At 38.9% G+C, this 12,462-nt stretch overlaps 2 protein-coding genes across 2 annotated transcripts; both read left to right on the top strand.

Moving 5' to 3' along the window:
- Nucleotides 1-480: 480 nt before the first annotated feature.
- Nucleotides 481-4,425, top strand: hyal2b (hyaluronidase 2b). The gene is given in 5 exon segments (XM_025907267.1): nucleotides 481-870; nucleotides 1,121-1,519; nucleotides 1,522-2,103; nucleotides 2,871-2,960; nucleotides 3,050-4,425. Coding segments are annotated over 4 exon segments (1,431 nt in total). The 5' UTR covers nucleotides 481-870; nucleotides 1,121-1,150; the 3' UTR covers nucleotides 3,440-4,425.
- Nucleotides 4,426-6,490: 2,065 nt separating this feature from the next.
- On the top strand, nucleotides 6,491-12,034 carry abhd14a (abhydrolase domain containing 14A). Its single transcript, XM_003454587.5, has 6 exons — nucleotides 6,491-6,666; nucleotides 6,745-6,893; nucleotides 7,628-7,908; nucleotides 8,066-8,181; nucleotides 9,871-10,106; nucleotides 10,405-12,034. Exons 3-6 carry the CDS (start codon nucleotides 7,646-7,648, stop codon nucleotides 10,585-10,587), a joined length of 798 nt encoding a protein of 265 aa, XP_003454635.1. The 5' UTR covers nucleotides 6,491-6,666; nucleotides 6,745-6,893; nucleotides 7,628-7,645; the 3' UTR covers nucleotides 10,588-12,034.
- The last annotated feature ends 428 nt before the right edge of the window (nucleotides 12,035-12,462 follow it).

Here is a 12,462-nt window from a genome sequence, read left to right as displayed (position 1 = left end):
CACTATATCATGGATACTGGACTTTTTTTTTTTTTTTTAAGAAGATATAGTTGTATAGTTAAGTTGTATAGTTAATCTGTTTTAGTTTGCATTTATTTAGCTTTTGTTTGAACAAAAGGAAATAAAATAACGTTTTCATGCCATTGCCAAGTGCTTCAGTTCATCCATTCAGGTTAGGGCGATAATCAGATCTAAATCAGGAGCAAAACACTAGATTTTAGTCTAAGATTCGCTTCCAAGCTTCCTTCGGGGCAGAACTCGAAGAACAGGGTGGCTTGATATTAATTCACGAGGAGGGGGGATAGGTTTTACTGCTATGTACATTTACCCTCGAATTAAAGCCACGTGAGACTGTGATCATGGTGACATTTTTTATGCTGTAAAGTAATGTAAAATGATAGAAACACTGTTGGGAAGATAAACGGGAAAACGTGGATAAAATACGTCTTTCAATAACTGAACACCCCCCCTACTCAGGAAGTAAATGGAGCGAACTGTTGTTGCTCAACTCACCACTCCTGCCATGGTCTGAGAGAATTGATTAATTAGTAGTCATCGATATGCCCAGAAAAAAGTGAGGTTGTTCCTCACATGGCAGGGCAGTGGAAAATAACTTACCCGACGATTACATGAATGGAATAAACTTAAGTCCTCGGCTTCAGCGGAACAGGTTAGAATGGACACGAAGAAGAAACCCGTTAGCTAACTTAGCACGGTAGTCCGTTTCAATGAAACTTTGAGCTAGCGGCGAGGTAACGTTCGTTAATGTATTTTTTTTTTTTTTTTAGTATATATATGTTTTAACATTTTAGCATTACATTTTCTTTTACCAGTAGCCTATTTAGCTATCCTCCCACAACTATTTTCAAAGTAAGTAAAAGTAGTTTTAATTTACTTCCTGAGGAATAGAGGAAGTTTTTTTGTATTACTTTATTTGGTATTATTAGGAAATACAAATGAGCACTAGCGGTAATAATGTACTAATAGCTCACAGAAACGTGATCTGCCCTTGAGATCGCTTGCTTTGCTTGCAAGCGATTTCCATATCTATCTATCTAAGATTTGAACTTTTTCGTTTAGGTTTTGGCTGAATTTAACAAAACTGCTTTGTCTTTCACAGACAAAGAGGGGTGAAGGGTGAGCTGTAACCATGGAGGCTGCATTTCACCCTTTCTTCACCACAACTGGCCAGCTGCCCTGGTTGCTTCTGACTGTGTTTACATCGTGGACAGCCTTTTGTTCTGCAGATATAAAGCAGACAAGAAGGCCATTATATACCCAGAAGCCAGTTCTTCTTGCCTGGAATGCCCCAACACAGGAGTGTGAACCACGACATAGAGTAACCTTATCTTTGAGCCAGTTTGACATTGTAGCGACACCCAATGAGGGCTTTGTGGGGCAAAACCTTACAATCTTCTATAAGGAACGTCTTGGGTTGTATCCCTACTATAAGCATGATGGCAGTGCGGTGAATGGAGGCCTTCCACAACTTGTCAGCCTCATTGAGCACTCAAAAAAAGATGCCTGAAGGCCTTAAAAAAATACATAAAAGTGTCAGGGGCAAAAGGTTTGGCTGTTATTGACTGGGAGGAGTGGCGTCCTATATGGGTCAGAAATTGGGATGCTAAACTTATCTATCGAAATAAATCCTGTGCAATGATAGCCAAAAAGAACCCTACATGGACCTCAAAACAAGTGGAGAAAGTTGCAGAACAAGAATTTGAGCTATCGGCTCAAAGATTCATGCAGGAGACTTTGAAACTGGCCAAGAATATGAGGCCCAATCAGCTGTGGGGCTTCTACCTGTTTCCAGATTGTTACAACCATGACTACAAGAATGGTCTGCAAAACTACACAGGCCACTGTCCTCCTGTGGAGGTGGACCGCAATAACCATCTCAACTGGTTGTGGATGGAATGTACAGCACTTTTCCCGTCAGTATACATGGAACCTGTGCTGCGCTCAACAAGCCAAGGACGCCTTTTTGTCCGGAACAGGGTGAAGGAGGCAATGCGCCTGGCATCTGTTGGGGATGGATTAGCACGTCCTGTTTATGTTTACACCCGACCCACCTATATCAGTCAAACAACTCTCCTAACTGAGGTTAGTTGGCTAGAACAGCATTTTATCCAAGACGATTACACTTTGATCAATACAAGTGTGATTTAATTTAGATTATTATTATTATTATTATATTTACATTATGCAACAACACACAAGCAAACAAAGCCAACCAACCATTTGTTTTTTTCAGTGATGTTCAAATCACTACCCAATTCTTTTTTAATCATGTATAGCAGTCCAGGAAGGTGAGTGGATTTCCAGGTTTTAAATATCACTTTTTTAACTACAGTTGTAGAAAAAGCAACTAATATGTAATATGTACAACTATGTACAACTACAGTAATATGTGGACATATTACTGTATCCTGTAACTTGAAAAATTCAGATGGGAAGACCATTTAATTTTGTGCCATAAACAAACAACACCTAAAGAGAGATCTTAGTTATTTTCTAACAAACAGCCAGGTTTCATTATTTGATTCTATTTGATTCTTTAAGACGGGTCAGGTGTGCAGAGATACAGAGTATTAAATGTAGACTATTGTAAGCATTTTATTCTGCCAGAGTAGGAAACTGACTCCTGCATCTAACTTATTTGACTGTTTTACTCTAAAATTAAATCAGTATTTATAGTCACACCTTCCATATACAGCTGTTAGGAAATCTCATTCAACTGGCAACTAGACATTAGTACTGGATATAAAATGTGTGTATATTTGACTGTCCTATTAAAACACAGGTTACTGTATGATTTCACTGAACAGCCCTGAACTGTTTCTGTCAACTTTTTTTTTTTCTTTTTTTAGACAGATTTGGTCTCCACAATCGGCGAGAGTGTTGCACTTGGAGCTGCAGGTGTAATCTTCTGGGGCGACACCTCTCATGCAAGCAGCAGTGTAAGAACAGTATTTTCTATGCTTCTTTGATGCTGAACTGCTTGGTGATTAGTGGTAAGTCAAGTTAACGCTTCTTTTTTGTCTTCCAGGCCAACTGCTCAACACTAAATGATTATCTTAAGGGACCGCTGGGCCGGTACCTGCTCAATGTGTCCACAGCAGCAGAGCACTGCAGTCGTGTGCTATGTAATTTCAGCGGTCGCTGTCTTCGCAGAATAGCAGACAGTGATATATATCTGCATCTCAGCCCTTCAATACACAAGATAACTAGTCAGAGTGGCCAGCTCAAGGTTACAGGAACGCTCAGCCAAACTGAGAAGACTTTTTTCCGCAAGCACTTCCAGTGCCAGTGCTACAGTGGGTACAGGGGTGATAACTGTACTTCGAAAGAAAAAGAGCCCAATAGAGCCTCCTCTGTATTAGGGACTTGGCCTCTTTGCCTTTTACTTCCGCTCGGACTCCTTACTCTTCTGCATTGAGGAAACGAAGACTATTTACTGTTTCAGCGAGCCTAGAAGTGGACAGTTTAGACTTTTATGGATAAATATGGAAATTATATTGATGCATTGACAGTACCAAGTAATCTGAGACCTCCCCAAGCTGCAGGTTTTTGTCCTGGCATGCAGACCAATGGAACATAAATATCTGTGGGTAGCAAGTTGCAGCATGAGATCTCTAATTTTCAAACAATGGGTTGAAATTGTCCTACCACCAAGATTACCTTGTAGAAAATCATATCTAAAATCAGTCTTTTCTCAAGGTAATCACCAGATAAATGAATGTTGAATAGCTTTACAGGACCTTAATGTAAATGTTTCACCATCTCCATAGTGAAGAGAAGCCAAAGATATCTATTTTTGAAAGCTTTTTTTATGATTGGTGTAACATCAGAACAACAGCACATGGCTTAAAGTGGATAAAAGGGAACAGACGCACATATATTTACAGGTTATTGGTGCCTCACGGCAAAACAGACACTATATTATAATAGTATTATATAGTATGAATATCGAGCTCTTAAATGTCTTATAAATGAAATACAAGCCCGTCTTAAATCTTTTGTAATTTTTTGCTTATAGAAACATCAAGGCTGGACCTGCTCGTTTTCAGTTCAATATTGTGCCTTAAAAGGGCTACAACCGGCTCTCTTTTGCAGTTGCCTTTGTTTACAAGTCTTTATGTCCTTGCTTTATATTGATATAAACTCCATCATGGCTAACAATTTTATTATAACCAAACAGTGCAGACCAAATACATACATGCTACAAGGTATCCATCAACTGTGAAAACAGGTCATAAAACATTAGGAAATATATCACACTGGCAATTTAAACACAACTTTACACTATAACTGACTGTGGTTTACACATTTGCCTAACAAGCCAAATAGCCCCCCAGTTTGATCCTGGGAAGACAAAACAGATCCCTTTACGGTTTCATCAGGAAGGGCATCCAGTAAAAAATATCTACCAAGTCAAACATGTGGAGCTAACGGCTGTGGCGACCCCTGAAAGCAGGGAGCAGCTGAAAGTTCAGTATAACTGATTATAGCTGTCTTTCTGTGTGGAGTTTGCATGTTCTCCCCGTGTTTGCGTGGGTTCCCTCTGGGTACTCCGGCTTCCTCCCACCGTCCAAAGACATGCAGTTTGAGGGGATAGGTTAATTGGATGGGCAGCACGGTGGCACGGTGGTTAGCACTGTTGCCGCACAGCAAGAAGGTCCTGAGTTCAATTCCACCATCAGGCCGGGGTCTTTCTGTGTGGAGTTTGCATGTTCTCCCCGTGTTTGCGTGGGTTCCCTCCGGGTACTCCGGCTTCCTCCCACCGTCCAAAGACATGCAGTTTGAGGGGATAGGTTAATTGGATAATCCAAATTGTCACTAGGTGTGAATGTGAGCGTGAATGGTTGTCTGTCCCTGTGTGTTGGCCCTGCGACAGACTGGCGACCTGTCCCGGGTGTACCCCGCCTCTCGCCCTATGACAGCTGGGATAGGCTCCAGTGCCCCCGCGACCCTGGAAAGGATAAGCGGAAGCGAATGGATGGATGGATGGATGATTATAGCTGATTTCAGCTTGTCTCTGATGTACTGGAATAGGCTATGTGTTTGCTCCATTCATAGCTAAATGTACAGGATTGTTTTGAAATTGTTTGCAACTGCCTAACTGAATATTAGCTGAAAAAAATATTGTGTCAAGGATCCTGCCGGTGATACTGTGTGAACAGCAATTACTGTAGGTTCAGAATTGTTTGTTCTAGCAAATATATTGTTCCCATCTGTTAGAATCAAACTGGCTGAGCAGTTGCATGTTTTATACAGTAGGTACTAGTTTCAGTAGCTAAAATGAGTTATGAAAGAAGCCAGCAGGTGGTTTTTCACAAACATGGTAGTCTCAGAATTGCACAGCGAGTGTTGAATTGTGATGTTATATGTACTTATATTGCATAGGTCTTAAAGTTCTGCACTTTACTTTCATGCAGAGGTGGACTGGGTGTCATTATATGTCGTGAGGGACGAAACTGAGTGAATACTGTCGGTGCATGGCAGTGTTATAGTGGCTTTCCGCGTGTAATGTGTCACATTAGAAATACTCTGTTTCACTGTGAATCTTGCTGAAAATCAAAGGGTTGCCTCGATGGTTGTTATATCTCTCTCCATCAGCTTTCATCTTATTTTTTTAAGAAGTATCCAAAATTTTTAAAGTCTTTTTAAAAAAAATAATAAACATGATATTCTTTTACAGCAAATGTTTCTTAACATATTATTTCAGATAGTATGCAAAAAGCGCAACAATAAAGATCTTGCACAGTAACACTTGATTAGCTCGTCTAGAACGAAAAGAACAGTTTCAACTATTTAACACAGATTTTGTGATTCTGTGATCAGTAATTATGTTCAATATTAAGATATAAATAATGTAACTGAAATGTACTGGTTATTGTTTCAAAGCAAATTAACAAAATCAAAGTGTTCTGTATTTAAAACATTTCATATTCATCTTTTGCATTAGAGAATTACATTATTAAAGTTTCTTTATATATGATTTTTTTGTCTGTTATTTCCTTACTCTTAGCACAAAGGATGTCCTGCTTTGTCAGGGAGATTCTGAGCGCAAAGTCATATGAAAAAAGAGCTTTCAGAGCTACCTTTAGCAGCAGTCAGTTGAAGTAAGCATTTTCTGTGTTCTGTGTGACTTTAACAGTTTGTCACATCGTTGAGGAATTTTGGGAAACTTTTCTTTACATGGTTGCTTCAGTTCATAGCTTCTAGGTATTCATTTATGGACAGCACCTTAAGGTCCCACAACAGCATTTCAATCAGATTGAGGTTCATGGTTGACTTAATGTTTGGATTGATGAAATTTATTATATTTTGTTTTGTTTTATTTTTATTTCTGGCGGAGCTGCAAGCTTTGTTATGTTCATTTTCTAAAAGTAAACCAAGTATCCAAAACCTTTAAAAAAACAAAAATAATTCACTTCTTCGCTTTCGGGAAAGTAACTTCCAACAGGAAGTGCCGTTGAGATTAGTGTTATGTGCAGCTCTTAAAGTGCTCCGACGAGAAAAAGTCGGTTTAAAATCGTGGTAGATTTAATTTATATCGGACAAAAATTCTCTATAATGCGTTTGCGTCTACTGTCTTTCTCGTCTGTCGGTTAATATCTAGTCTACTTTGAGTTTGTCGGCAACCACTCGTTCATTGTCCGGGTAATTGGTTTTACTTTGTTAGAAGAATAAAGATGTGCAGCTGTCTTTAAGTACAATTTCTCCTCTCACTTTGAAAAGCTAAATTAGCCATCCAAACGAGCAGCGAACCGAAGCCTTTCAGCAACATTTCCCATCACTGGCAACCAGCAACGTCGAGGACAATGACGATAGAGAAGAAAGCCTCGCCCCTCCGTCACTGAACGTGTTTAATTACCTCCTCTGTGTCGGTATGTTGCTGCATAATGCAGGTCGCCTCCCGCTGCGTCCCAATGTGCGGGTTTAGCTAGTACCGGAGCAATACAATTAGCTGCTGCTAGCTGTCATTTTTATTTGACTCGATTATATTGGTCGTCTTACTGTTTTGCACTGCAGCACCAAACAATTGGAGTCACTAATCCTGGCTGTATCTAGGTTTCTTTGTTCATTTGTTCATTCTGTTGCCTTGCAAATCCGCCCGTCCCCAAACATTTTTACCCAATTGACATTTATTAAGCACCTTTAGAGTGAGCAGTGTCTTATGCGGGGTGTGCAGGGATTATTCATTTGCAGTCTGTCTCAGCTTGCATTTAGATGATTGTTTCCAAAGGATCTCACCTTCAATCTTTTAAGGAAAACCAATTCACTTCTAAATGTTAATGTCCACCTAATTAAGTGCAGAACTGCCAAGCAACAAACACTTTTTTTGGTAGCTTTACATTTAAAATTTTACCAGTCAGCTCAATTTATTATATGTGAAGATGAAAATCAGTTGTATTTATCAGCAATGTGACAGTAAATACTTTAACAATACAGGTGTTTGCATTTGTTTGCATTTTGTAACCACATATTGTGCAAGTAAAACCACAGGTTTGGGTACTAGTCCTTTCATCCATTTATACAGTGCCAGACAAATAGCACTATTGTGTGAACCGGAACAATATGAAGGGCTTTCAAACAATTTACTGTTTGCCACTTTCTCTAGATCTTCCATCTTGTGGAAATGAATTTCTTGCGTAATCGTCTCGTTGTTCTGGGCCTGGTGTTGTTGGCCACATTACTGCTCTACCTTCTGCTGCCATCCATTCGCCAGGGCAGCATGGAGCCATCCCTGGAAGCTCAAAAAATGGGGCTAATGGCCACCCCTCCTCCTCCACTTCCAACCATCAATGTGTCTATTCGCACCGGACAGCTGCCCGGAGACCCCCCGCTGTTCTTCCGAGAAGCTTTACCAGTGGATGGAGCTGGACGGCAGATACTGCCAAGGTGAGCTTATCTGAGGACATAGCATGCATTCCGGTTTTAATTAATAGCAAACCAATTTACAAAATTAGTTAATAAACCAGATGGCGATGGTGATTATCACAGGATTGGTTTGTGTCTGCTCTAAAATCCCGGTTAACACAGTTATGTGTTTGTGCAGGCTGCAAATTGTCTTATTGCATGGTCAGGCCTTCACATCCAAAACCTGGGAAGAACTTGGTACCATGGCCCTGCTGGCAACTAATGGATATCAGGCCTTGGCGATGGACCTACCAGGTAGAACTTAAGTTGAATCACACGTCACAAGCACTAAGATTAGTGTCACTAGTGATGATCATCTTGCTTATTACAAGTATTTACTATCAGAAACAGTATATCGGTTACAAAATAATAACTGAAGTTTAATTATACAGTAAAAAAAAACCCCAAAAACAAAGTTTGCACACTGTTGGCCGTTCCTGAGTTATATGAAAACAAAATTATATCACAATGAGAATTCAGTCCGTAAGTTTTATTAATGTATTGAGTTTATGAGATGAGTCGACTGACAGCATACATTTAAAGTAAAAAGTAGGCTACAGCAGTTTTCTCATGCACATTTTTGTAGTTATTCAATAGTGCAGTTGGTTTAGCAAGCTCCGGTTTCATGAGTTAATAGCGCACTCTTGTGGTTAAAAATATTTTTACCTGCATTGTATGAATGCAGACCTTGAAGCTCACTTCAGTCTAGTTCATCATACTCATGCTAGCCGATATATGAGCACAGATGTATTATTACGTATGTTATATGGATTGTTGGTACTCACTTTGTGATTAAGTACATCATGCTTTGGGAAAAGGGCTTAAATCTGGGTTGATGTAAGCAGGACAAGCCTTGCTTGAAGTTTGATGTTTGCATTTAGTTTCCAACTCTGCTCCAAATCAGGATGAACTGAGAAGCGCTCTGAGCAACCAGATTAACTAGAAACACCTAAAACGACAAAAGGGAATGCTGGGAAACACTTTAAAATCCCACTCTGCACAAATTCCTGAATGATTGCTTTGTTTACATTGGACATGAAACAGTACATGTATTAAAGCTGATTCACATTTTTGTGTTTAAAAATTCTCTCGGAAAACTGCTGTGGAAACTCTTTAGTTTGAAAACATTATCTCACTGAGTGAGTTATTTCATACTAGAAGTGAGGAAGAGCATGGCCCAAATGTAAATGAAGGAGGCTAACCTGAAGGTTTATTTATTTTTGTAGCCAGTTATCTTGTAAAGTGTTTTAGATGTGGTTTGAAAAAGAAAAGACCTAACCCCTGATACAAATCAGACTTTAATATATACATGTATACCTGACGCCATGAGGGAAAGTGAAGAAAAACTCTAGCTTGTTGGTTTGGTGAACCACCAGCACACCTCACTCCAACAGGCTCTGCTGCACACAGTCCTCAATAATAAACTACTTTACAATACCGAACATTATGGTTAACATCTCAGTTTTCCTATTTCACTCCAGCTAGCCAGCAATGAATAACCAGTTACTGCTTAAGAGACGGAGAGTGAATGACAACAGTATATCTTTGATTTTTTTAACATTTTTTGTATTTTGTTATTAACATAAAACTCATTTATCAGTCAGGGGCAGCACAAAAGGGATTCCTTTAGACTATGGTTTAGTTTTTGTTTCCTTGTTTTCCACCTAGTTATCAGTTCTCTCACTAGTTAGCGGACACAAACTAATGTAAGTCGATTAGCAATAACCAACCCGGTGATGTCACATTCTGTACTCTGACAAGTTGGCGCTACGCATGCTCTAAGAATTGTAACTTTAAACACTTTTTTTTAAAATTCAGCTTAAACCTGTGAGAATTTCTTGCACTAGGTGTAAATGAGCTTTAATATATGTAGCGCAGTGTTGTAGTGTTATCTATTTAAGTTTATTTAAAATTATTTCCCTCTTCTTTCATATATCTTTTAAGGATATGGAAAATCACCAGACTCGGAGTCTCTGAAGACTGACCAAAGTCGAGTGGACCTAGTTTCAAGGTTCATGGAGTCTTTGGGGGTGAGGGCAGCTGTGCTTTTGAGCCCATCGATGAGTGGACATTACTCCCTCCCCTTTCTCATGAAGAACAGTGCTCAGCTACATGGTTTTATCCCTATAGCACCAGTTGGCACCCGGAGTTACTCTGCACAGCAGTACCAAAATATTCAGGTGAGAGAGGCATGAATAATGATGCAATCTCTGAATACAATAACTATAAATACTTACTGTAGGTAAGTTACTTTAGGTAAGTTGAAAAATATACATATACATAATAGATGTTATGATGTAAGCCTCACAGGTCAAAACATTATCTCATAAGATTCTCTCATAACTCAGCCTGTTTCAGCATATTTACCCCACAATTGTGGCAGAAAACTTGCTCTTTGTTGAGACTGCTGTGAGTATTTTTTTATGTTGTAGGATGGGTGTCTTCCTTTTTGACTTTTTAGTCCTGTGTCCTTTTCAGACTCCCACTCTGATTGTGTATGGAGCCCTGGACACAAATCTGGGTGCCCAGTCCCACAAGAACCTCATACAACTCCCAAATCACTTTGTGCTGAAGCTGGAAGGAGCACGCCATGCCTGCTATATTGACAAACCCAGAGAATTTCACCAAGGATTGATTGAATTCCTCAGCAAACTGAAATGAGTGGCAGAATACCTGGGTTGGGATGGAATAGTCATTTTTTCTTTGAATGTAGTGACCTGGAAGTATAATAGGAGCTGATTGAAATCGCTGCATACTAAGGAAAGTGCTTCGGTGCTTCCTTTTTTCCCTCCTTTAGCATAGGATACACTGTACCTTGCTTTGTGAAAGGGCAGTAGGTAAAGCCAACCCACAGTTCAAAGCGACACACCATCCAATTTTTCATGAAAACATAACTGAAAAATCATGCAGGCTATGTAAATGGTTCCATTTCAGTCCAGCTCCAGTAGTTTCCATGTTATGCCATAACCTGCTATGTTTTAAACCATCAGTGACAGGCTATGATAAACCTACAGGCGAAGTATGAACACTAGGCTGCTGTAACAAAATTCGCTTTTATGATGTTGTTTCTCTCTGTAAAGAATTTAGATTTATTTAAAAAATATATATGAATAAAGACATGAACTATATTAAAAATGATGATCAAAGTAAATCTAAGGTTTAGCCTTTAGGATTATCATTATCCAATTTTAGTGTAGGCACAGGAAGCCTACATGAAACATTAAAGTTTCACAGCAGGTGCACATCAGCAGCATCTGCTGTAACATTATTGATTAGTCTAACGTAAACGCAGTCGAGCCCTCCTCCACATCTTTCTTTTACTTCATGGCTTTTTCCACTGAAGTCAAGAAATAGTGATTAGGAAAAGACAGGAAGTTGGTTTTTTTTCTGCCAATCAGTGGTTGACTGTAGTGACTTAAATCAGCAGAATTCTTATTTCTTGTAGAGAAAACTTTGACAAGGGAATAGCTGTTATAGGGGATGAGGTGGGGTGTCCGCCCTGGACAGGTCAACACTCTGTGGTTTGGAAAATAGTGTTTAAAATTTTACATTTAACGATGTAGTATTTCAGATGTCACGAATGCATTATTTTTCAGTTCCATTGCCGCCTAAAAATAGAAGACTAGTTCAGCTTATCTTGTTTAAAAAAAACAAAACAAAACAGAGACTTGTATAGTTGTGAGTTTTGATTCTTGTTTTTCTCATCGCCTGTTGCATGTAAAAAATATTTAATGTGGTTTGAGTGACTGTTACCATTTTTGTGGGTGACATGTAGGTTACTGTAAATAAGCAAATGTTGCTTCCACCTGTATTTGAAAGCTTCTGTTAGTTTCACATTTAACAAACAGCATTTCTATAAATATCTGGTAACCATTCTGGCTCCCATTAAACACAAGCTGTGCTAAACAAAAGCAAAAACACTTGATGCTCAAAGTAATGGAGTTTAAAAAATAGTAAAAGAAAGTGTTAACAATGTAAAAATAATTTAAAAAGCAACTCTTGTATTATATAATATTGAAGTTGTATGTAATATATTTTCAATGAGTTTGGACAATCATGGAAAAAGGAAAAATACGTGCACTGCTTAAAATAAAGGCAAAAAAATCTGTGCTTTGTGTAATTCATTCAATATGCTGCAATGTTAAAAAGGAACAAACCTTAAGCTTAATCTTGATGTATTTATATGACTTTCTTTGTAAAAAAATTTATGTATATAATTTTTGACTTGTATATACTTTTGTGTACTTTTTTAATTCAGGCCCCAAATTAAAATAAAATTCATGAACGAGAGGGAGGCAGGTGGAATGGTGAAGTCGCATAGATCTCACAGGTAGTGTAGGTGAATAAGCTGCAAAGAAATACCTGTGGTTAGTCGGTCATTAAAAGTGGACAGTGAAAAAGAGAGTGCAGGGAGGGTGGAGTGGGAGGAGATGAGCAACAAAAAAATAGACGCAAGAGAAGATTTACAAGATGGTAGTGAGACCTGCTATGATGTATGATTTGGAGACTGTGATACTGACAAAAAGACAGGTCGAG

The sequence above is a fragment of the Oreochromis niloticus genome, linkage group LG5 (genome assembly GCF_001858045.2).
Source record: "Oreochromis niloticus isolate F11D_XX linkage group LG5, O_niloticus_UMD_NMBU, whole genome shotgun sequence".
Classification (NCBI taxonomy): Eukaryota; Metazoa; Chordata; class Actinopteri; order Cichliformes; family Cichlidae; genus Oreochromis; species Oreochromis niloticus.
The sequence above is the reverse complement of the archived record's forward strand: the minus strand, read 5'-3'. Positions and strand labels throughout refer to the sequence as shown.